The 13201-nt window shown below is 35.8% G+C and overlaps 1 protein-coding gene across 2 annotated transcripts; it reads left to right on the forward strand.

The window, feature by feature from the left end:
* The first annotated feature begins 1002 nt into the window (after positions 1 to 1002).
* On the forward strand, positions 1003 to 9960 carry LOC129810110 (colorectal mutant cancer protein). 2 transcript variants are annotated; one of them, XM_055860388.1, is made up of 5 exons: positions 1003 to 1445; positions 1558 to 1721; positions 1787 to 2057; positions 2129 to 3101; positions 8805 to 9960. In XM_055860388.1, exons 1-5 carry the CDS (start codon positions 1271 to 1273, stop codon positions 9370 to 9372), a joined length of 2151 nt encoding a protein of 716 aa, XP_055716363.1. In that variant the 5' UTR covers positions 1003 to 1270; the 3' UTR covers positions 9373 to 9960. The 2 variants fall into 2 exon arrangements, with proteins under 2 accessions (XP_055716363.1, XP_055716364.1); XM_055860389.1 differs by having other exon boundaries at positions 1564 to 1721.
* The last annotated feature ends 3241 nt before the right edge of the window (positions 9961 to 13201 follow it).

Genomic DNA, 13201 nt, shown 5'->3' on the forward strand with positions numbered 1-13201 from the left:
TCTAAATATTGAAATCATGATTATCAAATTCCTCAGGCGAGTAGATTTTTTTGCAACTCTTAGTTTTGAACTCATTATCTGATTCCTGTTTGATTTTACGACAACTGCATTGTACCTGTTTTCTCATTATTTCTCTAAATTAGCTCTCGCCTTGCCTTTTCTGGAGAACTTGTTCGAGAAATTTTCGAAAAAAAATAGTTTTTAACAAGATTGGGCAAAGATCAAATATCCTCTGAGAATAAATTATTGATTCCCAAGACAATGATGGTTTAATTGTCCCTGTTAGTTAGAGAAATCTGCTCCATTGATAAACTTTGCACAAGAGGGAGATTTCCCGTAGAAACCGGGCATTACTCTTCATTTTGACAATAAACAATTGCATGCCACCTACAATCTTGTCGAAAATCAACGTCCCATTCATCCCCTTTCAAATGTTCCAAACATCCCCGCGGGTAGTTTTGGTATTTAAAACCTTTATGTGAAATACAAGAGCGTATAATCTCTAAAACTTTTATAAAAATATGTTCCAAGATTACACTGCTACCTAATGAGATAAAAAAGTTTTGATTATATCGCTGATATATAATACACAGAGGAAAACTGAGACATCAAAATATACAATTTTTATCAATTTTTAAAAGAGTGTTCATAGAATTTAAACAATAAAACTGAGGACAACCATTCTTTTAGTCAAGATACATCTCAATATTGTCTACGATTGAGTAGTGGTTAAATCCCATCTATAAAAAAATATTATGAAAAATTCGCCTCGTCCCACACTCTTCCTGTCCCAAATCTCCCCGGTCTCCCCTATATATCTCAAAATCGCAAAGATGAAGTTACGACAAATGCTGATTTAACTGACGATTTTCTTTCTGCAAATTTCTCAAATAATAAGAGCAATTAGCCGTTAATAAGAACCCAATTTGAATTGAATTTGAATTTTAGTACAAAAATTTAGTACAAATTATTTGAATGCACCTCAACGCCCCCAGAGGCGCTAGTTGTGTGTAAATTTTCACTGACAGCAGGGACATAAATTTTTGCTCTGTGTTTTTTCTTCGTCTATTAAATGTTATTTTTATTTATGAAAAACAATCCCTATCTGGTAATTTTCTCTGTCTCCCAATTATCCCAAATGTGCCTCATGGTGATGTGAATCTCTTTGCCAAAAGTTCTCCCGTCTCTCAATTTTTTTATTTTGTTTTCGTGGGTGCGGTGCAAATCGTCCACCGTCTCCTTGTTTATTCCGGAAAAAAGTGCGCCTAACATGGACGAGGAGGACTTTTCGCCCCAGAAACAGTATCACACTAAATTCTCCGATGATGATCTCGTGAATCTGTGCCAGAGGGCAAATCTGGTAAAGTACCATACGCCACAGTGGGATTTAAAGGCGAGAGCTGAGCCCGAGAGCACCCTGAAGCATGCCAAACACAGTGTCAAAGGTAAGTCTCGGGGGGATTTGGGGAAGATTGGATGGGGATTGAGGGGATTGGGTGATGCCGAGGATGACGAGGATGTAGGGGGATGTTTTCATGGTGTTTGTTCTTGGGGGAGGTGTAGGAAAAAGTGTGTCCAACGGTCAGGAATCTTGGGGTAGAGATTCTGGTGCTAGAGATCTCTCCCCGGAAGTCTTGAGAGCACCAACATCCAGCGAAGCTGGGAGTCAAATAACAGAGAACGAAGTGGCCAACTGCTCAATTGTGGACCTGGCCAATAAGGTGAGGATGTCCGGGGGAGTGGGAATAATTGAGGAATATCGATGAGATCCGGGTTTATTTTGTAGTTTCACGCATCGGCTATGTCAGCCCTTAAAACGGAGGTTGTGGACCTCACAGAGAAACTCAAGGGGGCAGTTAAAGATCGCGAGACTCTCGAGAAGGAGCTCGCGGAAGCCTTGGAGGAGAAAGATCGTTCCCGGAGGCGTTTGGAAGTGATAAGTGCAGCTCATGAGAGTCGCTTGACTGAGATGCACTGTGTTATTGTTGAGCTCAGCAAGAAGCTGAAGCGATACGAGGAGAGGTCGATAATTGAGGAACAGGAACCCGAAGAGAGTGGTGAGGAATTTCCTGGTCACAGGGAAACAGGGAAGAAAACTTATTTAGGGGGAATTTTTTTTTGGTTTCAGTGTCAGAATTGAGTTTTCAGGAAGGTTCAGTGTACAATTCGGAATTGGATGGGCAGCTTGGGGGGGATTATGAGCCGACAGATCAGCTCGATGTGAAGTCAGAGCAGCAGGAGAGGCTGACAAATTTAGATGATTTGGGACAGATCCCTTCACAGGGGCCCAGTTCGCAACTGGAGATGCTCCAGGAGGAGATTCTGCATCTCAGGGCTCAAGTAGCCCTCTTGCAATCTCATCTGGCATCCACCAGTAATCTCCGGAGTCTCACACGGGAGTTGTCCAATGAAGCTGGACATGGTGAGACCATCGAACCCGATGAATCCGCCACAAACCAAAGGCAAATGAAGTTTCCACATGACATGGCCAAAAAATCGCCCAATTTCGGGACGTACAATTCAATGAAGAGCCAGAAGCTGCTGGAATTCAGCAATGGCCCTCCAATTGCCAAAGTGGCTGAAAGGGTGAAGCTCCGCAAAACTGCTGAGCAGAGCGGAGCCAATACCCCAGAAGTCCTCAGTGAGGACTTTCCGGCTGTCATGGCAGAGCACCTTATGGCAGATCTTCTGCCCAAGGGCGAACCCGGAGAGCTAGACATCTCCAATATCCTGGAGATTGAACGCCTCCACAATTGTATAGAACATCTCAAAGCTCAGAATTCCCTGCTATCACTTACGCTGAACGAGAGCAAGTCTCACTGTGATCAGCTGTATCTCCTCTGCGGCAAATACGAGTCCAATGCCATAGCGCTGCAGCAGGCGCTCAATTTCAGTGATCGCACCATCGAGGCGTACGACGTGATGCTGGCCCTGTTCGAGAGTCGCCTCGATGTGCTCGAATGCAAGCCGACTGGAGAGAAAAATCGTCAGGATGCAGAAAATGTCGCCAGGCATTTGCTGAGTCACCTGGAGAGCGAGAAAAATCTGCCAGATCACAGTCTAGGACCCTGGCAAGATGCTTCTCTCATCTATTCATCCAGGTAAATCAACTTTCTCAAACTGGGGCTCCTCCGGAGGGAAGTATTTTTAGATCAGAGTCAAACACAAAAAGTCAGAGTATTTTTCTGTCAATTTTCCATACTTGAATATTCAATAACGACTTTCAGAACCATCAGAGACTGCAGTTAATTATTGAGTCATCTAATGCCCTACAAATCATCCCACACTTTTCTTTAATGCTTTTACTTTGTGTTTGAGCACGGGGAAAAGAAAAATCAAGGCATGAATAATTCAGCAAAATGGTGTACAGTAGAGTCTTCTAAATTCGAACGCTCGGGGGGTATTTTTGAAATTTCTCACCTCCCAAATTCGAACGATTTTTTCAAAACTAACGAAATTTATGTGAGATTAAATTGTACTTTGAATCAAATTCCTGTATTTTCTCACAAGACTTAGTGGTAATATACTTTCTTTTCATTGTATACGACTACAATGTATGTAAACATTCAGGAAGAAGCTCATAAATATGTTTTTCATTCATTCAAAACACGATTTTTTTTAACATAACCCTACAATTGACATTTTGAATCCAAACGTCGTTCGAATTTGAGAGATTCAGATTTGAGAGACTCTACTGTACATGAAAATTTTTCAAAAGAAATTATTCTTGGGTTTCAGAAGGGAATGCACTCGGAAAAAAATTCCGGGAAAAGGTCTACTTTTTTTTAGCAAGCTTCTAACTCATAAAATTGACAAGGTTCATCAAGATTGGGTTTAAAATAAATTTAAAAAAACCAATTACAGTAGACTCTCGCAAATTCGGCTCTTTTAAGATCGGGCTACTTTTTAATTCGGGCAGCGGTTACATTTGAAAAAAGTTTGTTGTCATTTTTCAAGTTTGATTATGATTATCAAATGAATCAAATATGCTCAAATTTAGCATGGTTTGTCTTAGTTTTGATGTGATTTTGCATTATTGAGGGATTTTCATGCAATTTATGTTATAGGGGGAACTGGGGCAGTAGTAATCTGGGGTAGTTGTAAACACTGTGATTTTTTTCATTAATTTTAAGACTCCAGAGGATAAAACCCATAAGCATTCATAGATACCATGGGGATGTATATCCACAGATAAATTGGTCAATAAAATCCTAATATACATTAAAAATAAAAATCATTTTCCTGAAAATGTTGATATTTCGATTATTTTGATCATTTGGATTTCCACCTGGAAATTAAAAATTGTGTAAAATAATCGAAATGTAGCAATACCAGTTCTTTCCTACATCTTTTAGGATTATATTTATGGATTTACTAGAGAAATTGAGATACTCATTACTTTAAAATAATTAATAATTGGTCAGAAAACAGCATTTGGGGTAGATGTAAACAGGCAATTTTAATTTCACAAAATGAGTAGGTAAAAGAGCGGGAAATTGACCTTCATGCGAAATATCTATAATTCATAGATTACGAAAAAATTGGTGGCGCTGTGTTCAATAAAAAGTCACATGATGTCAAAATATGGGGAAAATCTATTGAAAAATGTCTTTGATATGCATGCTTTTAGTTTTTTTGCTATTTTAATTATTCTTTGTAAAAAGTGTCGTGATTTTTTGAAAAATATACAGTCTTTATATATCTCTTAAGTAATTAAAATAATTGAAGGTGGTGCAAAGTTAATTTCAAGGCTGGGAAAAAAGGTGTTTACATCCTCCCCAGAAAGTGGTTACTTCTACCCCAGGTATTTTGTCAAAAGAGAAAAATGCACAGGGACACAAATTTTGTTTTTATGGAAAACTCAATTGTTTTCCAGCATCCGCATTACCCTCGACGAATTGCCTATACCCAAGGGTAAAACATGAGCTAAGAAATATTTTCCAAAAAATCACGGTGTCCTTGGAAAATCACCTCAAATTCGCATGTATCGAAAATGGTTACATGTGCCCCAGTCTCCCCTATATGAGTGTGTAAACTCAATATCTATATGCACATGAATAAAAAATCGTTGCATTTCAAAAACTTTATCGCCAGAATTTCTGTCCAAATCAGCTGACATTTCGGTCCCATATGCCCGAATTTGAGAGAGTCTACTGTAATTTCCATCAAAAGAAAGTCCATTTGAAAATGTTTAACGGGAATTTTGGATGAAATTATTCTCATTTTTAGAAAAAATTTGAGATCATAAAAACTGATTTATGATAAATTTTAAATTAAAAAAAAATTGTAGAAATATCTTCCCAATCAAGTTTCAAAGGAAAATCCAAGCTTCCTTTTGATGGGCTTCGGTCAAAATCATGAAAGTCAAAATCCTGAAAGCCAAAATCCTAAACACTAAAATTCCGAAAATTAAAATCCCGAAAGCCAAAATCCCGAAAAGCCAAAATCCCAAAAAAAAAAAACAAAATCCCAAATGGGCCGATATCCCGAATGCCACAATCCCGAGAAGCCAAAATCCCGGAAAGCCGAAAACTGCTTCTAATGTGTAGGCACCATAATAGCCAAAATCCTGGAAGTTAAAATCCCGAAAAGCCAAAATCTGGAAAAGTTGAAATCTCGAAAACTAAAATCCCAAAAACCAAAATCTCGAATATCCAAGATACCGAGAAACCAAAATCCCGAAAGCCAAAATCTCGAAAAACCAAAATCTCGAAAACCAAAATCCCGAAAGCCAAAATCCGAAAAATCCGAAATCTCTAAAAAAAACCAAAATCCCGAAAAGCCAAAATCTGGAAAAGTCGAAATCCCGAAAACTAAAATCCCAAAAACCGAAATCCTGAATATCCAAAATACCGAGAAACCAAAATCCCGAAAGTAAAAATACCGAAAAGCCGAAAGCCAAAATTCCTAAATCCAAAGACCAGAACTTCAAAATTCCTTAACCCTCTAACGGTGTTTTCTTTAATATGCGAAAAAAAGTTCTGGAACAATGTTTTCTAGGATAATTATGATCCAATAAAGTCAAAAAAACCATCCATTCTTCATTATCTCTTTTAGTTTAGGCGCTAGGTGAGAAAATATAAAAATTTTTTGAAACTCTTTTTGCTTCTAAAATTCACATTTTTAGTTTTTTCAATTTTTTTAAATAAAATATACAAAGTAGAATGACATATCCTTCAGTAAAGAATAAATTTATTTTAGTCAGGTAACTTTAAATCGGTATTTTTAGGGAAATTGAAAATGAGTTTTTTTGCCCAAATATTTTTTGTTGCTTTTTCTCTGACCTGTCACACAAAACTGGGAATAGCAACAAAACGAAGAGTCAAAATGAGTTCAAACTTTCAAGAGATGTTTATAAGACTATTACCGAGGACACTATAGCACTTTTAAATAAATAAAACCTTTATTGTCGCTGTAAATGTAATTTTTGAGAAGACTGCCTGGAGGCGGTCTTACCCGTTAGAGGGTTAAACCAAAATCCTGAACTTAAAATTTCGAAATCCAAAATTCCGAAAACCAAAGTCCAGAATTACAAAATCTCGAAAGCTAAAATTCCGAATTCGTAAAAGAGTCACGGCTACTTCCACGATTGCCCCGCGCTTACTGGATGCAAAGAGAACTTTTCTGTATTTTATGAAATTATTCTACAGATTATCCTCTGTAGAATTTCGATCCTCTCAGAATTTTGACTGTCGGAATTTTGACTTTTCAGGATTTGGACTTTTTAGTCTAAGAACATTTTGGAACATTTTATCTAAATCCATCAAAATCGTTAAAACCCGTGCTGAAATGGTATAAAAATGCACAATTTCCTTGAAGAACACTTTCTAAGTTAATTTCTTCGTAAAGGCCCTAGTAAAGGATTTTATTGTTTTTCAATTAATACAAACTCATAAAGATTGGATTAAAATGGATTTTTTTGTGATTTTTCGGGAAAACTTCTGTTCTTTGTTTCTGAAAAACGTTTCTTTGAGCCCATAATCCTTCAATTTGGCCCCTCTTACTAAGATCTTAGTTACAGAACCACAGTCTTAAGGGTATATGAAATTCATATTGGTTGAAAGGGGTGCAATAGGCTAATCTGGAAATATATCATAGATTTATTTGTTTATTTTCCATAGTTTAAGTATTGAAAAGTGTGAAAAATATTTATTGATCTTAACGAACACTGAAATTGCCGAAGATTTTGTCCTATCAAGCATTAATATCTTACGACCTCTATACACTAGGAGAAATTTCTTTAAAAAAAATGCCTTTTTATAGAAAATTTCGCCTATCCTTGTAGGCAGAAACGTCAGAATTTTTTAACACTTTAAAACCTGAGCCAAAAAATCACGTAAAATACCAAACTGGCATAAAATGCCAGTGCAGATATTCTCCACAATAAAGCAATTTTTCAATAGTTTTTCGTTCCGTAAGACTTCTACAGCAGTTTTAGAACTCATAAATTATTTTTTCAATAAATATTTTCCGATTTTTCTTGTCATTTTTATATAAATTTTGTGAAAATTGACAACAAATGCAAAAGTGAATTTTTACAGATTTTCGTAGCAAAAAGGCAATTTCTATTAAATTTCCTTTTTCCTAGCAATTTGGCAAGAATCTTAGAACTCATATCTATATATTTTCCTGTAAAATTTTCAAATTCTCTTTATATAGTTTGAGCTTTTGTTTAAAAAAAATTTATGTGAAATTCCAACAGAAATTCGAAAAAGAAAAACAAGGCGTAAAGCGAATTTTCACCTTATTTTTTTTACACTACCATTCTACCACAATTCTAGGTTTTATATTACTTAATTTTTAATATAATTATTTTAACATTTTCACGTATTTTTTACGATTTTTTCGAATCGTGGCAAGACTCAAAAAATATTAACATTTTTTAGGTTATGTAGTATAAGCCATTCAAATGTCCATTTCGGATGCCAAGTCCATATTAAAAAAGGTGGCATTTTACGCCAATTTGATTTTCTACGCCCATTTTTTGGTTTTTTCCCAATTTTTTAAATAATAAAAAAGTTATCAACTATTTTTTTCTACAAAATGAAAGCCAATTAAATTCTCTATACATTTGTGTTAACACTTTAGCATAATATTGAATAGAATTTCTTCTATGAAGCTCCAAACTTAAAATTGGAGTAAAATGCCACTTCGGGTTTTAATGTGTTAAAAAAGGCAATTTTTGACGAAAATTACTTCTAGTGTGTAGACACCATGAGGACCGAAACAGGTTTAAGGCTAATGTGTGAGTTACGGTTGGAAAGCTAGTTAGACTTATACTGAATTCTCATTGAAATCAAAAATTGGGACTTCGAGATATTCGAATTCGATGGCGTTTTGTTAAAAGTTAATCCGAGTGTAATGGAGTCTACACGTACAATTTTCATTTGACGTTTGTTCGGTTTAAAACGGTTCTTGCTCACCTCTGCTTTACGCCATTTAGGCCATTAATAACCGTTTTTTACAATATTTTCTTAATCTGAGATACTTCATATCAAATAAGGTCAGAAGCAGGATCAGATCTCTCATTTGAAAGATCTGTACTTCACATCTGAAACATTTTGAAATTTAATCGAAATCGAAAAAGTGATTTTCGGATATTCGACTTCGAAATTTCGAATACCGATTTTTCGATTTGAGGTCAAAATCGAAAATAGGGATTTCAAAAATTTGTAAAATGAAAATTTTGCAATGTGGCTGTTTGTACATTTTCGCAATGAATTGTCTTGCCCTTGAATTCAATGAATCTACAAATTCAATTGGCAATTGATTGCGAATGTGAATGGCATGTCTGGTTCTTGCAGCAACGACAACTTGACCCCTTGGTCCAAAGAGGATGACTTTCGACTGCGTGAGCACATTTCCAAGCTCAAGGGCAACCGCGCCCGTGTCCAGAATACCACGGTAGTCCTCCAGTCTCCGTACTACTGCGAAGAGACGGGAGAGTATTCGGCTGCGATGCTGACGCCAAGTGCATCAAAAGGTACGCCAAAGGCCAGCCACGAGGACAAGAGGATGAACATGGAAGTGGCGGTGCTGATGCAGGAACTCATGAATATGCGTGAGGACATGACAGAGTTCAAGTTCCGCGCTGAGATGTGCGAAAGGGAGAAACGATGTGCCGAGGAGAGTCTGATGACAGTGCAGAAGGCACTGACGCAGCTTCAGGCCCAATTCACTCACAACGAAGCCCTCGTGTCCAAGTCAAACAGCGAAAAGCTGGCGTGCTCGGATTCTGAATACGTGGAGAACATGGAGAGGGAATTGGTGCAGGCCTTTGCGCGAGAATCGCGGCTCAAGATGAGACTGCAGAGACTGGTGGAAAGTGTGACCACAGCAATGAAGTCCGAGGGCAAGAAATCATCAAAATAACTTCCCTCGATTCTGCAGCATCTCACACAATTGGAAATGAAAGGAAATCTAAGAAAAAAAAACTATATCTGTATATTACAAAAAAAAAGAAAAAATATCATAGAAAGTGCATTTCTGTTGCAATTGTAAGACTTGATATTTAAGGAGAAAAAAAAATGGTTCCACAGACAAAACCCAGTATTATATCCCTCACAAAAAAAAGATGAGAAAAAGGAAGAAGAAATTGTATCAGAATAACGGCTAGTTCCTATCATGTCGAAAAAAAAAGAAATTAAAATAAAAAATGCATTTGTAGAACCTTTTCGCATGCATAGGCTTTCAGATAAAGAAAAATAAAAAATATAAAAACTAATTTTTGCATTTAAAGCTTGCACTGTGCGAGATTAAGATGAAAATCTATCAATGACAAAAGTAAAAAAAAAACTCACAAGCAACTGATAAAATGTTATTTAGTAAAAAAAAATAGCTTTTGTGATGCAAGTCAATAAATTGCCATATAAATTATTTGAGACCTACAATAAATGCTAAGAGTTAAATTAATATAGTTTTACTGACACAATTTGAACAATATATAAATTTATTGCATTATTTTGTGGAGTTTTATTTTACCTCGTTGACGTTTTTTGGTAGCCGTATTTTGGTTACCGAAAAAACCCTGAAAGTGTCTTGGCTAAAATACGTAGAACAAAATTTCCTTAATGGTTCCAGCCGGCGCACACCTTTTAGATCAGACAAATTTCATAAAGTCAAAATTCACATCTCTTTCTTTCATAAAATCTTTGCATATGTCCATCCTGCTTTTTTGCACTCTTCTTCTCTTAAACATCACACCAAATTAAGTTCACCCCAATTTTGAGTCCGAAAGAATGTGACACACTTAGGCAAATATCTTGAGAAGGAAAGAGACGCCAATTCTGATTTTATAAAATGTTTTCGATCGAAAAGGATAAGAAAATGCATTATCTATTTAAAAAAGGGTGGCAAACCGTCCCAGGCTTTGCAAAATGCTCAAACTCGTGAATTAGATGCTATACCTCAAAAGTACTTTCGCATCATTTACCGTTTACCGGTACTCAACCGATTTGAATCGATTCATAAATCAATTAGATTCCACAAAATAATTTAAAGAGTAATAAAAATTATATTCGAACAAAAATTACTTATCGGTAAATAACCGGTTTATTATAGGTTCACAACCGATTTGAACCGACTTATAAATCACTCAAAATATTTCCCAAAATACACCTCAAGAGTAATTTAATTGAATTTTGTATAAAAATTATTTATCGGTTATGAACCGATTCAAAACCGATTGGAACCGGTTCAGTTTTGTCGGAAATTCCAAGACCTTTCCAACGAACCCAAATATGACCTCATTCGCTTGATAAATGCGCTCTCTAGTGTATTTTTAATCTTTGACCTTGAAAAACCGTTATTAGGAATCATTTAATGGTATTTTCATCTAACGACGAAATGTCCGCCTGGGTTCTTCGAATAAGATATGGTTTAGTTCGTCTGGTTCAAGCAGTGACCCTATTGCTTTATTCTCTATTGTTCTTAATTACCTTCAGAAAAAAATAAAATTTATAAAGAAAATTTATTTTATTTTCGAATTGATAAGGGTGTCGTAATCCTCTCGTTGCCCTAGCTGAGATCAAACTAATTGACATATTCAATTCATGAACCTTCCCGAAGCTATCTCTGAATGTTGACGAAAATTGGTTTGTATCTCAGATTGCGAAAATAATTACGAACGTTAAGCCAGAGGAACCAACATTAAAGGAAAAAGTCGTTTTTCTGCTTTTGTAGTGGTAGTCGCCAGCATTTGAAAAAAACGTCGCCAAGATATTGCTTTTTAAAGCCAGTTTGTGAAGTTGAATTAATGAAGTTTCAATGAAAATTGGTGTTAACATAAAGAAAATACTTTTTAGGATTAGTTTAGTGACATAGAAATGGTTAAAAGGCGTGGTTTGATAGTAAAAATTGGCTAAATATGGGTCACCCAGCGACTTTTGCAACATTTCATAATTCGTGGAAAATTATGAAAATGACGTGGAAAATCGGTGATTTATGAATTAGAAAAGAAAATTGGAGAGTTTTGGAAGCATTTGTGACTATTTATTTTTTATATTGTTCATGGAAAATCCTCAGGAAAATGTCTTGAAAAAGTGCTTGCTTTGCTCGAAGAAATGCACCAAGACGGTTCAATTGTCAAACAGAAGATGGCGGACCTCCCTTTAGGACATTTCTCTTGATGTTTTTCAAGTAATTTTGTACGGAAATAAGTGAATTTCCGCAGTAAGTTCATTGCAAATTATTAAAGAATTGGCCAGTGAAGAGATTTGTGAGAAAATTCTCTGATTTTTCCTGTTTTTTCTTGTGTATTTTTAGTGTGAAAATTGCCCTGCAAAAAGAGCATGCAAGCTTCATTTTTCATTTGTGTTGGAGCTCTTGGGGGGTTTTCTTAATCATCCTGGCATTCTAACTTCTCTGGAGGGGGCCCTAGAAGTACTAGGTAGCCTCCCAGACAATCCGTGTGCTGTTTTGAAGCCCTCCGGACACCGAAATTCATTCCATTAGACCACCATAAGTGTCATTGACTCGAAAAAATCCTTTTTATCCTTCTAGAAAATGGATAAATCTCACATCCCTTACATTGTAAGGATTCTAGAATAGTTTCTCTTTCTATGTAAAGGAAAAAAAGAATAAAAATATTATAAGAAACATTAAAATTTTCCAATTTTGTATTAGTGTTCGTTAACCCATTTTCTTTTGGTCTCAAAAAAACACGCAAGTTTTACAAATTTATCACAATTATCGCATTTTTTATATTTATTAGACCTCTTGCAACAAAATTAGGCAAGAAAAATTCCTCAATAATAATTAAAATTCTTAAAAACATTAAAAATTAAATGCAACATCAGCCACTTTTTTTTAGTGCTGCCAGATTCGAATGAGAAAATGACTTTTTCCTTTAGTGGTGGTTCCTCTGGTTAAGCACATTTTTTTTAAGTAAAAAAATTGGAATTTCGGACAAACATTTTTCTGCATCTCATGTGCTTCAGCCTAATTCTCAAGCTAAATCAAAAATATTATTGTGAATGATTGGGTGTACGGCGTTTTTTTTTTTAATTTCTTGGAGATCGAGATGAATGTTTCAAACATTTTTCCTTGATTTATAAAAAAAGAAGTTAGATTAAAAAATCCTTAAAATTGCAAAAAAAAAAAACAAAAAGAATTTATCGCCGCGAAACAGGCATTCAGAACTTCTTCACCCTTACAGCACTAAACGTCAAAGCACTAAAGGTCAGTACCAATTTATCTCATACAATACACCATTTCTTTCAATTTGTGAAAACTGTCTACTTTTCTGATATGGAAACTGTCGCATGCCGTCCCGCTGTGTGAAGTGCAGTGGGTCCCATAAAAAAAAATTGTTCTTTTGAAGCAGCCAAGTGTAGTGACTATGATAGCGTCCACTGTGAAGATGATATATCTTGCCCGACTCATGAAGAACTGTTTAAAACGGTCTTCAAACTACACACAGAAAAATGGAAAATTCTTAAACAGAAACACCCAGGAATTTAATTTAAAATCTCATCCAATGAGTAGCATTGCCCTAATCCTAAATCCTTGATCATTTAGTTTTAATTGTAATTTGCACATCTCAAGACATTTTTCATTTTTCAGCTAATACTGGACTTCAACTCCCGATCTCTTAAAGTCAAAGTGATCGGGATTCTAGCCCATTTCATTGGCAAAGAGCTTCTGAATTTAAACGCCTCGGTGATTGACGTCCAATTTAAGTTCCCGGAGTTTTTTATACACA

This window comes from Phlebotomus papatasi, chromosome 1 (assembly GCF_024763615.1).
Source record: "Phlebotomus papatasi isolate M1 chromosome 1, Ppap_2.1, whole genome shotgun sequence".
Classification (NCBI taxonomy): Eukaryota; Metazoa; Arthropoda; class Insecta; order Diptera; family Psychodidae; genus Phlebotomus; species Phlebotomus papatasi.

Excerpts from the sequence above, each read along its gene's own strand:
- LOC129810110 (XM_055860388.1), top strand. The coding sequence starts at position 1,271 with ATGGACGAGGAGGACTTTTCGCCCCAGAAACAGTATCACACTAAATTC. Across the intron at positions 2,058-2,128 it reads ACAGGAACCCGAAGAGAGTG|TGTCAGAATTGAGTTTTCAG; the intron begins GTGAGGAATTTC and ends TTTTGGTTTCAG. Across the intron at positions 3,102-8,804 it reads TCTCTCATCTATTCATCCAG|CAACGACAACTTGACCCCTT; the intron begins GTAAATCAACTT and ends TGGTTCTTGCAG.